Source organism: Rhipicephalus sanguineus, chromosome 11 (genome assembly GCF_013339695.2).
Source record: "Rhipicephalus sanguineus isolate Rsan-2018 chromosome 11, BIME_Rsan_1.4, whole genome shotgun sequence".
NCBI classification, from domain to species: Eukaryota; Metazoa; Arthropoda; class Arachnida; order Ixodida; family Ixodidae; genus Rhipicephalus; species Rhipicephalus sanguineus.
The window spans coordinates 120,767,477-120,788,323 of NC_051186.1; the positions used below are offsets into that span (position 1 = coordinate 120,767,477).

Here is a 20,847-nt window from a genome sequence, read left to right on the forward strand (position 1 = left end):
AATGAACAAATAGGTGTAGTATATTAGTCCGCTTGTAACTCCCCTTTAAAAGTGGTTTCGCTGCAGTGGAGGGGTACTGTACCATGAATACACCTTTTCAGGGAAAATTCGCACTGCCGCAAAGCCCCGCTTCAAGGTTAAATGAACATATCACCCTCACATCGATTCATCATTTTTCAAGTTTAAAAGCTTGTTATACCGCCTTATATGCTCTAAGTATAGTAAATATTAAAACGTAACGTATTTTACAGGTTATCACTTGCATTCTACCAAAAGCCAAATCCTGCTACTATTGAAAGTTGCTTCCACTTCTATTGAACCAAAAAGAATGACATTTGCACATGTTGTGTTACAATTTAAAAAAGACATCGTGCAGGTTGGTTGGGTCATGACAAATATGCTCATTTTTCTTTATAATATGCGATATATACTATTTGAATTCGATTCGAAATTATTTGACCAAAATCACTATTCGCTTCAAATTCGCTCTGAACCTAAAATTTATTATTCGCACACGCCTAGCTATAACGTTTGGCTCACATGTTCTCAGGAGCCTTGACTACTGATCGACAGTGTTTTCAGACCATGCTGAAAAAGTGTTGCAGGGCCCCTTTAAGAAATGACATCAGCTGTATCATTGACTTCTCGTAATTTGTACAGTTCCACTGATATCTTCCTCTGTGAACATGCATCAGCATTCGTGACTCTGTCTTCATTCCTTAAAGGGACAGTAAAGAGAAACAATGAATTGGTTTAGATTGATAAAGTGTGCTCGGAAAACTCTTGTGTAGTTTATTTCACCACCATAGTTTTATTATTAGAGGAGAAAACCAAGTTCAAAGTTTCATTTTTAAATTTCGCGCCGAACTTTGTAATTCATGACGTAAAAGGTTTCAAAGAGCATTTAACGTGTTTTGGCGCCACTGGCTCGACGAAATTTCCACAAATTCGTTATATCAAGTCTCTGGCCCCCTCAGAGGACAACGTACTTCGATTTAACTGATTAGGAACTACGTAGGCCCAAGCAGGCGCCGTTAAAAATATATGACGTCACGGCAAATGGTGCAGGAATTCCAAGGTGGCGTCACCACCTGTATTTTCTTTTTGCGCGTTTTCTCGCGTATTAAGTGTCTTCTCGCAGCAAGCGTGGTGTTTTTGATATTGTGGAAGACTACTTTACTAATGCGAGAAAAATCGTCTTGCTCTTTAGTGTCCCTTTGATTGTAAACTGGCATCAACAGAAATGACAGTGCAACATGTGATGACTTTCCATGGTAAAAGTTGTGTGTCGTGTGACCTTAAAACTGTGTTGCGTGACTGTTGCTTCACTTTTTCTGGAAGTGATGCGACTTCCACAAGAACAGAATTCTTGATGAAACTGGATATATCGAAGGCAGATATATAGAATTATTCGTTGTGTTAAACAGCTATAACACCCCCTTAGAAATACCATGCAAAAGTATAGCACTGCACTTCACATTACACGTATTTTACTCCTATTCATGTCAGCATTTAATATGTCTAATGTTACAACGCACTATGCCTTTACAAGTGCACTTCTACAGCTAACCTGCGTTCGCTTGGCTCATCGGAAATGTTCAGGCCAACAAAATGTCATTGTTTCGGCAAGTTCTGTCAAACAGGCCATTGAATCTAAGGGGCAGCGCAAGTGATGGAAGAAAATGAGCCATGTTTGTGTCATAATATGAATGGCTCGTGAAGCAGGGATTTTATTTGCACCTCATAAAATTGAATTTCTTTCGTAAGCTTCGCTACAACACAGCTATGTAATGAGGTGAAGAAGACAAACACTGGAGGGACCTATTGTCATGCAGTGAAGCATACTAGCTGTGGCCGTTCATTGTTAGAAAGAGAACTGTGACACCGCTTCAAGAATACGAATGGATTCCTGGTTCAATGCACATTATGCTGAAAAAGACGTGGATGGAAAGTGAATAATAAGTAAACTTTTATGCCTTCAGTGTGGCCTTAGAGCAATAATTCGGTAAATTCCTGCTTTTCTTGGTCTCACGAAGATGTCCGAGACATCTGAGCTTACAGATGTGCTTCAGATAGGCATATTTTTTATACTGTACCTTCAACTATCAACGTATCAAACTATTTCGCTGTGCCTTTTGGGTTCGCAGTATCTCGTTTTGATTGTCTGAGCAATGACCTCCTGCTGTTTGTTGAGTGCGCATGTGTGTCCGCTTGCAGTTGGAGAAGCTGCGGATCGTTGAGGAGCAGATTGGACAAGTCCAGGCCAAGCTGGAAGAGAGCAAAAGGGCGTGTGAGTGGTGTTTTGATATTCACTCTGCAAGCAAGAGGTTTGGCCTCATTGCCAGTTGTGTTGTGTCTGTCCGTGTCTTCACAAGTGCTTCATATTTGTTACTCTACCATGACATGTTATCAGAAGCAGTACTTAGTTGTTATATGTTGTTATAGCACTAGTGCATATAAATATTCAGAGATGGCTTCTTGTTTGTGTTGGCTTATTACTAGAGAGCTTTAAAATAGAGGCCCCAAACATTTTGGGGCTCCAAGGAAGTAGCGTCAGTGCTAACCTACATGCACGAGGTGCGAACTGCATTTGGGTTTTGTTATTTCTTGAATTTAATGAGGAACCCAGTTACCAGTTTCATAGTCATTGCGTCACCAACATGGTGGCACCCGTTGAAGCAACAGATATTGTCTAGGATCAAACTGGCACAATTTCTGCATTGCTTATGATGCTCTTAATTAACAGACTTCAGTGTTGGTTATCACTTTCATCTCACGCAGATACTAACAAAAGATTCCATGATAAATTGCAGTTGTTTTTATAATTGCTTGTCGATTCGAGAGCTTGTAGCTTAAGGGGAGACGTGGGTCTTGAAAAAAGTTTTTTTATTACTTAGGTTAGCTGAATGAAATTTAGTACACTTATTCAGTTTTTTCTGCAGATTCCAAATCTTCAAGTAGATTTTTATTATCTGCATTAGAACAAAAGATATGCAATTTCTGAGAGAATATTTCTTACGGTACTTTTTGGCAACTTTGCTTTGTCAAACACAAGAACAAAGTATATGGCAAGACTGCCGGAGAGCTCGTCTAGCCGATGATGCTAATTTTATTGTTTTCATCAAACTCTGAATGCAAAATAAATGCATGCAAATGTGAGTGAAAAATTTTTGCTTCGTACACTTTATTATTATCGAGAGTTATTATTTGGTAAACAATATTATAAGAAAATAAATAGCATCATCGGCTAGATCAGCTTTCTGGCATTCTTGCCACATACTTTGCTTTTGTGTTTGACGAAAAGAAGTTGCCAAAAATCCCCGTAAGAAATGTGCTAGAAAACGTTGTAGAAATAGCATATCTTTTGTTCTAATGCAGCTATTAAAAATCTACTCACAGATTTGGAATCTGCAGAAAAAACTGAATAACTGTATTAAATTTCATTCTGTTCACCCAATTATTAAAAACACACTTTTCAAGACCCACGTCTCCCCTTAAAGTAGCTGGCATTTGAATCGTCTTGATTTATGGTGGCGAATAAACGAGATACACCCAACTGTTGATGATTGCCAGCAAGTTAATTATCAGTCAGCTATCTTATTAAGCATGTAGGTGAGTACTTGTGCTGAAGGTGATTCGCGTATCAGCCCTAATTGCTCTTCATTGTAGCTAGGCTGTCTATCTGCCATTGTGTTGCAAGCACAAAGCACAAAGAGTGAGCACAAAGCCATATTATAAAATTTGTACCTGCTACACGACCCAAAGCCAGCGCATGCAACGCTCTTTGGGGACCCAAACGTTTGCTGCTCCTATTCTAAATATCTTTGCGGTTCGGTTGATTACGATACATTCTCTAGTAAAGGAACAAACGGGAACCATTGCCTGCTAATTGATAACCACCTTGTGATGTGTGTACAGCCGAGCGTGCCGAGAACGAAGCCGATGACTCGCTGGAGGCATTCATGAGCGCGCTCAAGTCTCGCTCGCTGGAGGACAAGACACAGAGGTCGAGGTGGCGGCAGGAACTGGCTGGCCTGCTGCAAGAGCGGCTCAGGCTCACACGCGTCGCCAACATCGCCAAGCCCGCCCACTTGCCACCGCTCACCGGGTGAGTCGAAAAAGAGAGATGAGACAAATATATAATAATTATGTTCACAAAGGCAACATAGATTGGTTGGAGTACTTCATGCAGTACAGTACTCACGGTTTTTTCAGTATAACCACTTCTGTGAACAATTTCTTGTGATAACCACGTCATGTTGTTAGGAATCTGGTTACTAAAGATAATGTTGGCTCTGATGCAAGTGTTCGAGTTAGAGTTGTACCGATATGGAGACTAACTGTAGATGCTAGAAACGAAAGTGCATGCATTAATTGGCCCTGATTTTTCACGTTTCAGTCCATGAGTAGTGTGCCTGTTACTACATGTACATGTTACTGCAGTACATGTTACCTTGTTCGGGTAGCTTTATTATGTTTTTAAATTTAGGGACTTTCGTGCATTGTTAAATTATGAGATTGAAGCCACCATCATGAAAATCTTGTTGAGATGAGGGGCTTTATGTTGTAGAGACGAGAAGTCGTCCTACAAGGAATGTTGCTGAAGCCAGTGTTTCAATAGAAAAACTCTCGAGCCTGGTATTGTGAGAGAGAAGCGGGTATGGGTGCACAATGACCTGACAAAGAGAAATCTATTTGTTGAAAGAGTGGCTCCAGCAGCAGTCCTTGTTTCATGATTTCTCACCTCTTGAAGCCTCCTTCTTCCCCTGAACTTGTGTCTTGGTCGCATTTTACAAGTCGTGCACAGAAATACTGTGCTTGATTTGTAGGCTATCCAGCAACAAATTGAATAACTTTCTTCAGCTCTTTCTCCTGCTTTGATGATGGTAGGATCTGCTCTGCTGAACGCATGCACTCTCACCATGTTGAGTTGTGGAGTCGACATATTCTCTTCTAAACACCGAATTAGTCTTTTTTAGGATATGCATGCTGTCACGCAAGGGCTGTGTCACGTCTGAATGTTTAGACGCTTTAGTTGGTGGTTGCACAGTGTTGCATTTCTCTTCTGCGTGGGCCAACCATTTCAGGGTGGATTTGCTTCTGGAGTCTGCCGTGAACCTCTCGTTGAGATGTCCTATTTCATCTTGCTAGCTCAATACAGTTTTCATAAGAGCAAACAACTGGTCATGTTGGTATAGATGTGCAACAGATATAAGCAGTGCTACTTGTTAAACAGAAGATAGCATTCGCCTTCCTGTTTTATGTCTGCGTTAAGTATTGCACTGCTTATTTTCATCAATGCAGCTTTACTTAGACCGGCTTCCACAGTGCTTTGGATCTGAAAAAAATATTTTCTTGGCTAGAAGCTTACTTTTGACTGGCATTCACTCGCAGTGCATTGCTAAAGCCACAAGCCAAAGGTGAGGAGCAAGGTTCAAAGAAGGTTCTCCCAATGACAGGGTCCCTCAAGAACAGGAAGAAATTGGTGAGAAAACTTGTGGACTCATGTGCTGAAAAGGGAGTGGAATCAGAAATAGAATGTTACGCTTGTTTTATGCACAAAAACTTAGATTACACTTGAGCTTCGCCTTCAAAAGTAGGACGCGATAGCATAATTGGGCCCTGTGTGCATCACCTTCACCCGAGCCGTAAGGAAAGGAACAATCGTGTGCGCAACATTGTCCATTTCAAACTATCCTGGACTCTCTGTTCAATGTAGAGTTGCTAATTGCCCACTACGCCATAATTCTTCCTTTTGCGAATTCGCGAATTACCCACTACTCGTCCGCAAGGTGCCACATGCACCCGTGCAGCTGCAGACTTTGTAATGGGTGGGCAGCTTTAATACCACCCACTCGTTGCGCAGTTCACTTGTTTGGACACCTGGTGTGACTACAATTCTACCATGCAATATTACATGTGTTAAGGAGACTCCACCCACTATTTGACATTCTTATAGCCTTTTTTTTTTGATGAAGCAGTTTCACATGGAGCCACTGAAGCATTTTATGAAGCAGTTTTACCACACAGAAAGCCTGAGTTCAATTCTGACTCGGGCCAAAGGTTTTTCATTATTTATTTATTTTAGAGCTGTGCGAATAGCAAAATTTTGGGTGCGAAGTGAATTTGAATAATAAAGATTGAGTGCAAATCGAATAATCTTCGAATAATTTTCGAATACTTCGAAGCGAAATTACAGAAAAAAGTTGCAGAGAATCATTAAGTATGTTCTTACAAGATAGAAACTGTTACGAGTCACAAACATGGTCAACGAACAGATTTATTACTAAGGGTGGATGCGGCTTTCGTATTGTGAAAAATAACAAAAAAGCGATTTTCGAAAATCACGTTTTCAGTTTCGGTAGCCCTTTTTCTGATTCCAAAATGTCGTCGCTGAAAACTTTGTAGAAGTTGGGTAAAAAATTCGTTGTGCTTGCCAAGGTGCGGTAAATGATTGTGGAAATCGCAGAAAAGAAACTGTGCTTTAAAAAAGTTATAGCTCCGCAACGGCGCAACTGGATTCCGCCATCTTGGGCTCTTCAGAAAGAGCATTTCTCCGTCTTTAAATTTCCCGCTTCAGTTAGGTCCTCTGTTCTGAAAAAGAGTACAAAAAGCAAATGTTTTAAGTTCGTTTTGAGGCCTTCGATTGGCTGCGTCCGCCATGTTGCTCCAGCACGCCTCGCCATTGGTCCGATCCTCGCTCCGTGATAGCGTCGTCTGCTGCTTGCACGTCGCGAGGTCACGGCTGTCTAAAATTGCGCTACTTAGTGATGCATTCGCACTCTTTCTGTGTTCACAGGTCGACGATCATTAAGTATGTAATTACGCTTTAGTTTCGCAGCTGCAAGTGGAAGCTCAAGCATCAGATTACGACAGTGCACCGTGCTCGTCGCAAACATCGCAGACGTGCATCTCGGACCGACTGTTCTGCTTATCAACATTTCACACCTCACGACGAAGACCATCACGGGACGACTCTTTGTACTCGCAATCGAGCATGACGTACTTTGTAACATCGGGTATTGCGGCCACGTGCATCGCAACCAAGCACAGGGGCAGGCGCGGGTGCCAGAAGAAGGCAGGAGTAGCGAGGGCGTGATGTGTGGCCGCATCGCGATGACCCTCCCCTCGCAGGGATAGGATAGTCATCCGCCGGATAATCAAATAAAGTCTTTTCACTCACTCACTCACTGCTTGAATGGCAGCTAGGCCTAACTCCGCTCATGGCGCCAATGTATGAAATGAATCCGAATTGTGCGGGCAAGAACATTGCACTAGCAGACATGCGAAAGCGAAGAAGCCACAATGTGTTTCGTCAAAAGCAACGAACAGCATCGCCTGCTGGCTCCTCGGAACCGCGGATGGGCATTTTACGCATCGGCAACGAACCCCCCGGTAAGCTTGTCGCGCAGCGACCGCTCGGGGCACCGGTGGAAGTGGCTAGCAGTTTCGCACGTCGGCGCCCCAAAACGCAAGACCAAGCACGCTGAATGCCAATCTATATCGTTGTTGTAGTTTTTTTCCGTTGTTTTAAACTGTTACTCATTTTCCGGAAGTTCGAATGCTTTGAATAGTAAAGTTCCAGTGCGAATCGAATTGAATAGCTAACACATTCAGAAAATTATTCGAAAGTTTGAATATTTGCACACCCCTAATTTATTTGCAGCTATATTGAATTTTCGCTCATGGACAACGCTGATTTTTCGCTCACAACCAAGGACACTGAGTCCGCAATTTCTGCGAAACGAGCTCTTCGACGCTATCAAGTTAATAATCATGAGCAGTCTCACATCTAGTAAGGCATGTGTTATCATGCAAGGAAAAAGATAATTGTCGGGTTCTTTCAGTGACATATATATATATCAAAACGTTTATTGAGGGAAAAAAGAAAAGAAAAAAGTGTTTAGGGAGCGGGTGGGTGGGGCCCCTATTCCAGGGCTCCACTGGCTTGAGCGGCCCGCCGCGCCTGGTCGAGGAGTGCTAGTTGCACCACCCAATCCCCGCTGGTGAGCAAAGTCTCCCACTGCTCCCTTCCGGAAATTTTGCCGGCTATTTGTGGCGAGTTAATTTCGGGTGGCCTGTTCTGGCAATCCCACGTTATGTGGGACAGGAGACCACAAGCAGCAGCACTGTTCCCTGTGGTATGACATTTGGAACAGTGTTTATAGTGGTAGACTTATCATTGGCTCACTTGAGTGAATAGTGGATGTTTGGGACGATACAGCTGCTACTTGTGCAGATTCTTTGGTGAGAAACCTGCAATAACTGCAATCATTTTGTCTTATTGGGCCTCGGTGTGTACCTTACAAATGTTGGTTATTAAAGTCAGAAACAGAAATGACAAACTGATTCGTATTTAACTCTTTCAATGCCATTTGTGAAATGTGTACTACAGTGCACCTTGTAATCAGACCTTAATTTCAGTGCATGAAATACGGGAATGTAATTTTAAAATCACATTTCAGGTCATGCCAGAGCCCGAGAGAAGGGTCGTCGCATGCTCGTCTAGTCAAGACGATGAGGAAGAGGAAGAAGAGGACGAACAAGACGAAAAAAAAGACGGAGCCAAAGACAGTGCAGGTGCCAAGTCCGAGGCTGAAGCTAGCCACAGCACGGACGTAGCCATGGATGAGGCGTCGGATGACAACAAAACACCCTCGAGTCAAACGACAGATGAGCAGGTTGAGAAGGACGCAGCCAAATCCGAAGACAAGTCCCCATCCAAAGCCGACACGGAGGAAGCAGAGAAGAAGCCAGTCATCATTGGTAAAGTGAATTTTGTTTCAATGTGCGCGAACATGCGAGCACATGAGGGCTCAATTTTTGTTAACCGTAATCAGAATGGTGGCGAGTACCAGGGATAGCATAGGAGAAATTGCCTTATTTCTACTCACTCGCATAGGAAAACAATAAAGAAAAAAAAATCAAAGGACAGTAGACGCTCATTAAACGGAACCTGAAGGGACAGGTGGGTGACAAACACATGACTTCACATGCAGTGCTCTTACACTTGAGCTAGCTCAGAGCTGTTTTTCTCTACCACCTTTTTGTGTGTTTATGTAATCCTGGAAAGTGTTAGCGCCACCACTTACAACCACGGCAGTGGATGTGGAACACTCCTGTGTTCCACATCCACCACCATGTAACACTCCTGTGGAACACTGTTCTGTGTTCCATGGAATTACGTAGGACGTGAACTTTTTGAAAACAACTGATTTATAAAGATTTGTATGCTACCCGAACGCATCAGAGCTGCTGAACTCGGGACCGTCCGTGTATGTAATAGGTTTGTATCTTACACATTACAATGTAATCTTTTAAGGGGGTACACTGCTCTTGAATTTTTTTTAATTCCTTGGTTGATTTTGATGCAACTTACTGAGTTCATTTATGTGCAGATTTTGAATATGCAGTTATTTTTCTAGTGTAATGTGTTGTTTTTAAAATACAATATATTTCATATGTCTTTTAGGAAGCGAGATTTTTTCTAAACTGAGAGAGTTACAAAGTAAATCATAATAATTTGGAATCTGAACTGTGTGCAGTGCAACAAACGTGAATGTCCAACATACCATAACTTTTCTTCAAACGGGTTTAGAACATCCATTTTTGTTGCACTGCACACAGTTCTGATTCCAGATTATTATGATTTACTTTGTAACTCTCAGTTTAGAAAAAATCTCACTCCCTAAAAGGCACATGAAATATATTGTATTTTAAAACCAACACATTAGACTAGAAAAATGACTGAAATGTTGTGAATTTTTGCTTTTAGTGATTAACTTAACTCGATTATGCTTACATGCACATTCTTGTAAACCAGTCAAGTGAATTAAATTTATACTTTGGATACTTTCTTTCGTTCCTGCTTTTACTTCTTCGTGTGATGGTAGCACACTCTCAACTTCTAGAATCATTTGTTGGACATTTTGATGCGTTAACAATTTTTGCTTTAGGATCTCCTCCTGTATTATTCTTTCTTTATAGTTCTCTTAATGCATTATGTTAACAAAACAATTGGTTCCTTTAAAAGTGATATGATATAAAATTGCTTTCTAGGTCCCGAGAGGCCCCCCATGGTGCTGGAGTTTGTCAAGAAGACGTCCAAGATCATTCGGACGCCTGAGAAGAAGGCAAGTTTGATGTTCATTTTTCAAGCTACATAGTGTCTTAGTTTAGCACCTAGTTATTTCAGGCGTGGAGATTCTGAGTGGTTAAAATAAAAGTCTCTTTTCCCGGTTGTTAAAACAAACATCATCTTACCTCACATGTTGCCCCATTTAGCTTTTACTAGTGACAACCAGAACGTTTCAATCTTGTCACCTGTAAAGCTTTCCACATTCCTATATGCACGCTGTAGCGAAAAACATTGTTTACCCACTGGTACTGTGTTTCAGTATGTATATGTAGAGTGGTTGCTTGCTGGGCTTGTCGGTTCATTGCAACTCATGTAACAGCACAAAAAGGAACTTGGAGGACACTTGAGCTTCGCTTTCAAGCGTAGGACGTGATAGCGTAATCGGACCCCGTTCGTATCTCGCTAGCCTGGCTTTGCGTCTCGATGGAGACCTAAACTGTGCCGAAAGCCAAAGTGCGGATGCTGTCTCGGTCCAATATCCATGCATGTGCTGCTACGAAACACGGCCACACAGCGGGATGATGCCGTTTAAAAGCGTGGCCATTTAGCGGCCATGGGCCCTTTGCGCCTTGCGCCATCTAGCTGGATTTCTACCAAGCTGCTGAAGAGCCTCCGAGATGTGTGTTCCACCAACGCCGTTAGTATGCTAGAGGGTGTACGCATGGTGGCTGAGCAGCTAAATGCATCGTGCCACAGTGCAAGGGGTCACAGGTTTGAATCCCCGGTTTCACTCAAACCGAAAATTTTTTGTTATTTCTTTATTTGCATCTATCTGGAATTTTCGCTCACAGACAATGCTGATTTTTCGCTGACAACCAAAGACGCCGACAGCGCCGACACTGACACCCGAACTTCCGCGAAACGAGCTCTTTAACGCTCTTGCGTTAATAAAGGCAAGGATGACAAAAGCACGAAAAGAGCGCCGACTTCCAAATGTTTGTACTGCTGACCATACCGGGTATATATATTCACACATGCTGGCGTTCAATATGTGTACATATACCTGGCATCATCAGTACAATAAACAGTTGGAAGTCAGTGCTCTTTTCACTTTGTCTCTGTCATCATCCTTGCCTTTATTATTTTTTGCACTGTTGCACGAGATGTACATGCAGTTGTCAAAAAGCTTAAGGCTCTGCTTATACAGACAACATTTCTTAGCGCAAAAATTGAAAATTAAGAAGAGAAGAAAAGGACACAGTGCAAAGGGCGAGCGCTAAATATCAACTGTCTTTATTTCGGAAAGAAATTGCCACGGAAAGTGGACCCCCCGCGCATGCATGCCGCCGCTACGTCCCTAATCATGTGGTAATTGAGGGAGCATAGTGCAACATGATTGAAGCCACTGTGCACAAAAGGTTTTAGTGCTACTGCTCCACTGGAAGTGCTGTGTCACCAAAGCCGAACAAGGGCGCATTGAGTGAACTGTACTGTGAACCAGCATTCCCTGCCAGTATGCTCCATCACGTGTCACATGTTAAGGTCGTACTGCGAGGAAAACGCGAAGGAAACTGCATCGTGACAGTTCACTTGCCAAGGCTGGATGTGTGATCCCGTGCTTTCACCTAGTTTATTTCTTCTTCCACTGGGTCACCTGTGTGACACCGAGGAGATGATGTGTGACAGCTGAAAACAATGAAGCACTGCCTTTCCAGTGTCACCATGAAAAAAAAAATTAGGCGTGGCTTTGCTGTCGCAAACACCGATGACCAGCAGAGCTGAGGGGAAGCCTCAGCAAAGCTAGATGAAGAAGAGCGTGGTTTAGCAAAGCAGGATTTCTCCTCTCCCTCGCCTCACTCATTCCTTTTGCCTTGACACTCCATTGCTTTACTGTGCTTTACCCTCACTCTTTCCTACACCCTTACCTTTCTCTTTCCCTAACCATCAATCACCCTTGCCTCACCATTTCCCTTACCTTTTCCCTCATCCTTTCCAGCAACCTTGATATGCTTGGCTTAACCTATGCTTTCCCTCTTGCTACTAAAGCGAAAGCCTTATATTTGGACCGTCAGTGTCGCTGTCGGGGACGAGTGATGCAAAAAATCATTATCACGTGACGACATCACCATATGACGTCATGATGACATCACAGATCGCCAAAATTCACGACGTCACTGTGACGTACGTCACATCATCACATGATGTAGCTTGGTCAAAGGTGGTCCGGTCACGGAGGCAATGCAAAACCAGGTGGGGTGCCTCCGATCTTGGAGGCAGTGCAAAGCAACGTTAGGTACAGAAAGCTTTCGAAGGGTGGTGGGGCAGGATCCATACATGGACTCAGAAGAAAAAAAAAAAAAAGATGGCTTCCGCCTTTGAGTGGTCTTAAGTGAATGTATGGTGTACTAGAATGGGGTAGTGTGCCCTCTTCGCAGCAAACCAATGGGCGAACGGTGGTCACTTTTGCGATGACGCCACCAGTAGGGCGCCACGATCGAACGGTGTGCCCGGCACGCGAAATTTAAATCGGAATCGCGAAAATTTCTGCCGATGAGTCAAATGGTCACGTGACACAATTGAAACTAAATATATTTGCAAGGTTTAAACATTTAGTTGCATTATTGCAACAAATAAAGATGCTTCTGCGTCATATGAGCTTGCACAATTCCTATTGCAGAGCAGCGTCCCGTATCGTCTGCATGCTTACTGTTTTGATTGCAAAAGGCATAAAAAAGCACATCACTGTTCATTCCATGCATATGTACGCGTGTCTAGCTATCACAGTAATTTGAAGTTATGCGTCGAAACACGAGAGGAGGTCCGGAAGGCTAACATTAACAGCATCAGGGGAGTTGCACGACCACCCTTCACCTGCATCAGCCAGAAGAGCAGACGCAAGGTTCTGGACAGAAAAAATACAAATGAGAGATGCGTTGGAGGCAGACCACTTGGACAGACGCACCTGGCATCACAGCAGACGATACGTTGTGTTTCTCACTCAATACAGTACTGTTATTTCCATAAATAGAAAATGCGTACTTTCGAGGGAAAGACAAGCGCGCTTCTTTTAAGTGTTGTCAAGAAAATAATATGTTTATTGTGATGCCAAATCTGGAACACAATTGCAGAGCAATGCATACCCTGGTGGTTGAATTTGCCCAGGTTTCAGTTCCATCTCACGATTACGCAAACTTCTAGGGGCGAAGCTCCTCTTAGTCTAACCTTGTCACGTCTCTGTTGTCCGGTGTAACCACCTTTGCAAACTGCCCACTACGACCCATCACGGATCCATCACTTCACCGACCATAAAGCCGTTATAATGAAGGGGGAACGGAAGCCATGTCTAGCTACCACTTACGATTAATAAAATTTCTTGTATAAATATATACAGTGTTTGTCACGTCTTTGATGATGTACTGGGCTATCGCTTTGATTACTGCTGGGCAAAACCACTGAAGATTTCACGGTGTAACCATGATATTGCTTCAGGAGCTTCGCCCAAGCTCTTCATCATTCACCCGTGGATATGCTGTGAATTTTTTTGCAACAAGTTTTACATACAAAAGAATGAAGCAAGTTTTAATTGTAAATAACTTCATATCGCTTTGTTTTACACTTGGCAAACAAGCGTCGCGAATCTCAAAAACCTAATCCATCCGAAGCAAATCCGAAGCCTGTTCTTCCCATCATTCCCATGGTGGTTGAAGCGCCGCTCAAGGAGTTCGCGTAGACATTAGCGCCAGATTCCCCTCTAGGTATTATTGTAAGAAACTCTATGGGAACAATCGGCACGTTTCCCACGTGCACGCACGATCAGCGCAGCAACTACAACTACCGATCTCGGAGGCTTTGTATCTCAGCTTACCATAAATTACTTCAGGGGTGGCGTCAGATGGGAACACAGTAGTACGGTGCGCTCTGGCACCACAGGCTGTCATCGCAAAAAGAGCCAGGTTTCCGGCGCCAGACGGCACACTACCCCATTCCAGTACACCATAGTGAATGAATAAGGGACGCTGCTAGTTTTTCACTTGCCGCCCCCCTAGCTAGGCCGTGAACATCGCTGTGCACAGACCAAGCTCGACTTCAGCAACTCCGCTGTAAAAATAAATGCCACTGTTTTCCAGTTGAGACCTTGAGTCCAGATTTTTCCTTGTGAACATGGTCGCAAAGGAAACTGGTGATGACACTTCAAAGTTTCTTTTTCTTGTCCTGCTCACTTTTGGTGGGAACACAGTAGTACGGTGCGCTCTGGCACCACAGGCTGTCATCGCAAAAGAGCCAGGTTTCCGGCGTCAGACGGCACACTACTCCATTCCAGTACACCATAGTGAATGAATAAGGGACGCTGCTAGTTTTTCACTTGCCGCCCCCCTAGCTAGGCCGTGAACATCGCTGTGCACAGACCAAGCTCGACTTCAGCAACTCCGCTGTAAAAATAAATGCCACTGTTTTCCAGTTGAGACCTTGAGTCCAGATTTTTCCTTGTGAACATGGTCGCAAAGGAAACTGGTGATGACACTTCAAAGTTTCTTTTTCTTGTCCTGCTCACTTTTGGTGGGAACACAGTAGTACGGTGCGCTCTGGCACCACAGGCTGTCATCGCAAAAAGAGCCAGGTTTCCGGCGCCAGACGGCACACTACTCCATTCCAGTACACCATAGTGAATGAATAAGGGACGCTGCTAGTTTTTCACTTGCCGCCCCCCTAGCTAGGCCGTGAACATCGCTGTGCACAGACCAAGCTCGACTTCAGCAACTCCGCTGTAAAAATAAATGCCACTGTTTTCCAGTTGAGACCTTGAGTCCAGATTTTTCCTTGTGAACATGGTCGCAAAGGAAACTGGTGATGACACTTCAAAGTTTCTTTTTCTTGTCCTGCTCACTTTTGGTGGGAACACAGTAGTACGGTGCGCTCTGGCACCACAGGCTGTCATCGCAAAAAGAGCCAGGTTTCCGGCGCCAGATGGCACACTACCCCGTTCCAGTACACCATAGTGAATGAATAAGGGACGCTGCTATTAAGGCCATTGCCATAACCCACAAGATTGATACTGGAAAAAGTATGCCGACGGTTTTGAAACTGGCCAGGTTGCCTAAATCTGGTGATAACAGTGTTGAATCACTGTCGTGCCGGAAACTGAATGGTTTGCTTTCTTTGCAGAATAAGGAGAGCCAGAAGAAGAAGAAGCACTCATTTGAGAGTTCAGACGACTATGTTGGGTGGCTTCCCCCGGAAGGTGAGCTTGCCTGCACTGCTTGCCTTGGTTGCAACTATTGAAAAGCTTTCGAGATAGCTGTTCAGAGAATGAGAAAGAGCTAGCTAGAGAAATATCACCTAATATGGTAGACTTACATCACCTAATAAAGTAGACTTCATAATGAAACCTTAGAAATCTGTATTCGCAGGAACACCTTTGGACAAGCAGGAGCAAAATATAAATGTGCTCAAAATGTTAAGCTTATCAGGGGGTGTCTGGTAAAGTGGCATAACCAGGAACTTTCTTAGGGCTGCACCAGCACAGTCGTAGCACTTTTATGTGATGTGTCCAATGGTACACAGGAACTGCAGCAGGTATGCGCGAGGTCTGCTAGCAGGTAGGCGCGCTCCCTGCTGTTCCTCCTCGCACGGCGAGGAGACCACCCATTGAATGGAGAATAGCAAAGGAAAGAGAAAAATGAGGGAGGGTCATTTCAATTATCAAAACGCACGTAACTCTGTTATTACGGCAGCATTTATGCACTAACTTGTCCATAACTGGAACACCGCAACTAAATTTCAACCTTGTGGTGCTTTAGGGGCCCTTTAACAGCAAGACATACTACAGCATAATGCACACACTTGTGTGTCAAACTCGGCTACAACACAGTGCAGAAGACCTCGCATCTATATCCAGAGACCCAAGGCAACCACTGTGTCTGGTGCTGTGAGTGCATTCAGACGACACCAGGATGTGAAGAGCGCCTCTCCAATTTATTGCCAGTCGTGCTGGGCTGTTTTAGCAAGGTGTCCCAGCATTCCTCGCATAGAGAACACGCAAAGTTGGTATTAGGAGAGTTCGCACTGTGTTGACTTTGAGAAGGTTTCTTGGATAACGTTAACATTAAGACACATCCTTGAGTAATTGAAAGAGTTTCCGCTCCACTTAAACGGCGCAGATTACTTTGCTTTTACAGTAGTAGCGTGCACCCACAGTTACAGCAGGTTATCTTTTCCATGGCTCTTTGAGCATCCGCAGAGAGCCACAAAAAAGCTACGGCGATGTGTGCCATCTGTGCAGTTGCAGACAGTTCGTAGCGTAGAGTGCCCCTTTTGCCAAGCTCGGCATTGCCGACGCAACATGGGAACTTCAGTAAGCGTAGTTAGGCAAGTTGAAAACGCTGGAGCATAGCTTGCCATTTAGAGTTACCTAACCAATGCCATGCAGTGTATGACTGTTTCTCTACTTAAAGGTTTCTGCACCAGTTTAGAAAAATTTAACCAACCACGTGACTTGTGCAGGCCAGTCCGGGGACGGCAAGACACACCTCAACGCCAAGTACGGCTACTGAGCGTCGTCGGCTTGGAAAAGGCGCGGCGGCAGCTATGTCGTCATGCACGTCCATTTCACATCAACACCTTTTACAAAAGGTGCCCGTGTAAATAAGCAGCAGAAAACACCAGTATCAGGAATAAAGACGCTTTTGTTGGTCAAAAGTTTCTTATTTTCCATCCAGTAAAAACCCCCCACTGAAGAAGCAGTGGGCACAGGGTCCGATTGCATCGTCAGACTTGGCTGTACAAGTGTTATTTACATGGGGAGGACACACAACAGAAAGGAACTACACGGGCACATCAAGTTATCAAAGCATCTCATCTTTACCACACATTAGGGAAAGAAAATTTAGGAGCAATAACGCTTAAAAGTGCATTGACAGGATATACACTTGTATGACTTATCTTGATGCCAAATTTGTGCTCTCAGGGCAGCATGCACAAGAACATTCAACACACAATTCTGTGTACATTGTGTTCCTAGGTCAGGGGTTGCCGAGTCAGTGTAACATGACTGGTGTGAATCCGAAGCAATTAAGATGAACAAGAGAATTACACTGCACAAAGAACAGAGAATGATAGTGTGCATATGTGTTTCTGGTAATGTGCAGAAAGCATTTTTTTTTTCATGACAGTCTTCACTAGTCTATTTGGAGCCAAGTGCAGGACACGACCAAGGCTCCAGGAAAAGTCTATTAATTTAATACTTCACGTACACCGGAATGATGCATCAATGGCGCATCATTTCTTTTCACATGCGTCGTTGGTTTAAGCAATGACCAGACAAACACAACCACCAGAATTTGAAAAATGGGGAGTGAGGAACAATGAGAATGGAAGTTTTGTGAAAGGAGTTCAATGCGCTGCAATCTCTGTTTCTCTATTTGCAATCGTGGTAACATTGAATAAACCGTTTAAAATGCATGCAACAAAACCAACTGTCCAGACACACTCGTGCCTAGCAAGTGCATTGACAAAACAGCCCAGCAGTAGCAATTCAACACCAAGGCATGTTTTTTTGTGAAGTTTACACTGCACTAAATACGACCATGTCGATATATTAGACAGTTTCAGCATAATCGATGCAGAACTCTAGTACTAAACACTACAAAATAATGGGTACAAACTGAGCATGTGTAGCCTGCTATGAAGAACGTTGTGGGTTATGTACACGTTAACTTTTGGATTTAGCATTGTGGGTTATCAGGGCAAGTGCAGCAACATGGTGGCGCTGAGGCCACCCACCTGAAGATTTTGGACTTACGGGTTCTCATTGGTCATAGCAGCAACATGTAAATTGTAACATCAACTTTTACTTGAACCTATCTCTCGTCAAGGAGCAAGTATGGGTGCTGTTTTTCCTCATTCTTGAGATCAGCCATTTGTTTTGAAGCCAAGCCTAACAAGAGATGCTGCCGTTGCTTCACGAGTGCTTTCGCTTCTGCAGGGGCAGCACTAGGATTTCTTAACTGGGGGGGCACTCATGACAAGAGAGTTTGTTCAGGGGGGCAAGGAGGCTGGGAACTTATGCGTTGTGTTTTGAATATGTTTGCTCTTGGGGGGTGGGGGGGGGGGGAGGGGCAGCGGCCCCCCTCTGCACCCCCGACCAGTGCCGCCCCTAGGCTTCTAGATGCCAGATGGTGCCACTAATGGCGACGTCCTCAAAGTGACATCCGCTCACTTCACACCTGTTGTCTCGTCCTGCTGTCTTGTGCAACTTGCTTATCCTCACATGATGCTGTGGGCTTTTGCTTTATGTCATCTTGCTTGAATAATATAGACTACAGACAGTAACGCTGCATTGTTTTCAATATGGATTTTTGGTTGGTGTGGTGAAGCTTCGCCCTTTAAGCAGCATTCTTTATTTACGCTTTACTAAAAACTTTAAAATAACATTCTGCAAGGACTTGGCGTGAAGAGCACGCTAACACAACCATTCTGCGCTATACTAAAACTGTCTCCTACCAAAAGTGATCTATCAAAAGTACAGCTTAGGAGTGTAAAACTTTTCGTATGCTAATACAGAAACTAGACACCAGCTCTATTCACCCTATGGCTTGTGAGCCCGTTTATGGTGATTCAATGTTGTTTCGCATCTTGAGCACAGCCACTTGGCACCTCCTGCACGAGTTCTGCACTAGTACCACTGTTGCAAATTGCATCGAATGCCGTGAACTTGCTCATACACAAAGCTTCCACAGGGTGAAACAAATGGCAACATGCAGATGACACCATAGTGTACTGCCAAAATGAAAAGCAAGGTGCAGCAATCCCTGAAGGTGTCACAAAATGCAGGCAAATTGAGTAAGTATTGAAGCTTCGCAGCGGTTATGCAAGCTTGAATGCATGCCAGTGTGAGAAGCTGAAAACGCTACATCTCCAGAGCACATGTTAAATCCGAACTCAATACTGCATTCCATAGAAGAGATCTCAAAAGGCAGGACCACTCTTTGAGGCTCAAAGGAACGACTGCCATCTGCTTGTTAAGTCAACCTGTATAGTTAACTATAAATCGCACATGGCAAGTCACCATTGCCATTGCTCCACGTGCCATCAAACAGCCTTAAAGAAAACCAATGATGATAAGAAACGGGATGCCAAACACTTTATACTCTCTGCACCCGAGACTCAGCAAAATTAAGACTGACCGCATGCACTTATGCAAATTACCTGCAAGATGGACGTCTTGCAATATAAATGTGAGCAGAAAGAAATATTTGGAAGGGTAATGTCCCAGTGAACACCAGCACAAGTGGGTGAACATTTAACACATAAAAGATAAAAGCATTAAGAAAAGGTGCCAACAGCCAAGTAAGGTGCCTTCGTGCAATGAAAGATTTAGAGCTGTGACGATTTAATACGTGACGCTGCTCAACATCACAATTATTGTTGGCCCATTGAAGTCCACTGCAAGAAAATACTTTCAGATGCTTATTAACACGTGTCCTCATTAGTCCTCATGGACTAATATTGGTGTTTGCTGGCAGAACATGCAGGATTTCTGTGCCATAACACAGTTTTATATCAAGGATGAGGATGTTGTAGGTTGCCGGCGGATCTAGCCTTGCGAAATTTGCAGGCAAATGCCCCGCCTGGTTTCCTCTTTTCAGATTATATTAAACTAATGTCCTTTTTAAAGGGAAACACGTGCAGGCTACCAAGAAGTCGCGTGCAGCGCGATGCAACCGTGCACAAGCCGATGGCCTATGAGCTATTCCGCATACAGTGTTAACTCGATTTCTCTTTTTTATAGTTTTCTCTTGTACTTGTTACGCTGTTGGTTTTTGTCATAAGGATTTGCTTGATTATATAATTTAAACTCTGTTACGCCCCCCTTATGTAATGCCGTTTAGGGTCCTCAAGGGTCAATAAGTGATGATGATGATAAGGCTTGTTAGCTCCCTCAGGACAACGAGTGATGTCATGCTGCTAAGATCAAGGACATGGGTTTGACTCCCAGCCACGGTGGCTGCAATCTTACGGGGATGAAATGCAAGAACGACCCACACTTACACTTAGGCGCACGTTAAACAACCCCAGGTGACCAAAATTAATCCTGTGTACCTTGCTACAGTGGGCCTCGTAATCATATCGTGGCTTTAGCATGCAAAACCCCAGAAATTACCGTTCTCCTGGGCGACACAAAAATGGCAGCGGAAGGTAGTAGAAATGCAGAATTTGTGAAGACCTTTCTTCTATGTCTTGATAGCAATACAAGGACATTGCCTTTAGTCTTCGCCCGAAATGCAAAATAAAAAGTGACACGCTCAGCATGAAAAAAAAGTCAAGTTCTCCTTAGAGCCACCAACGACACCAGCATACAGTACGCCTTCACGTCCACTGGGTCGAGTGTCCCCACAAGTATTGTCTTTACTGCGATAGAGCACTGACTGTATCGGCAATCTCGCCACCTGGTTATCCAAAGTGTGCCAGCCCATAAGCACTTCGCTCCACACTACTGTCGCAGTGTTTCTTCAATGGCATCTACCATAATCAATCAATCCAAGTGCTCCTACCCACGAGCCGAGGCCTTGGCCGGCTTCAACCTCGTCGATCACCTAAGACTGGTGCGAGGGACCAGGAAGCTGACAGAGCTCAAAGCATCCTGAACCAAGGGTGCTTCCTCTTAGCTACCTTGTAAATATGTTTATTCTCTCTCTCTCCTTTACACAAGGCATTCAGATATGGTAAAAAACAGTGACAGACAGGAAAGGGAACTGGACAACACAAGTGTT

At 43.9% G+C, this 20,847-nt stretch overlaps 1 protein-coding gene across 1 annotated transcript in view; it reads left to right on the forward strand.

The window, feature by feature from the left end:
* LOC119374837 (kanadaptin) overlaps positions 1–16,780 on the forward strand; it is a 30,292-nt gene extending 13,512 nt beyond the window's left edge. Inside the window, exons 9-15 of the mRNA XM_037645042.2 lie at positions 2,218–2,290; positions 3,919–4,108; positions 5,395–5,485; positions 8,466–8,766; positions 10,060–10,133; positions 15,242–15,317; positions 16,580–16,780. Of these exons, the coding sequence (XP_037500970.1) occupies positions 2,218–2,290; positions 3,919–4,108; positions 5,395–5,485; positions 8,466–8,766; positions 10,060–10,133; positions 15,242–15,317; positions 16,580–16,629 (855 nt within the window). The 3' untranslated portion in view covers positions 16,630–16,780. The remainder of the gene's footprint in view (positions 1–2,217; positions 2,291–3,918; positions 4,109–5,394; positions 5,486–8,465; positions 8,767–10,059; positions 10,134–15,241; positions 15,318–16,579) is intronic.
* Positions 16,781–20,847: the final 4,067 nt, after the last annotated feature.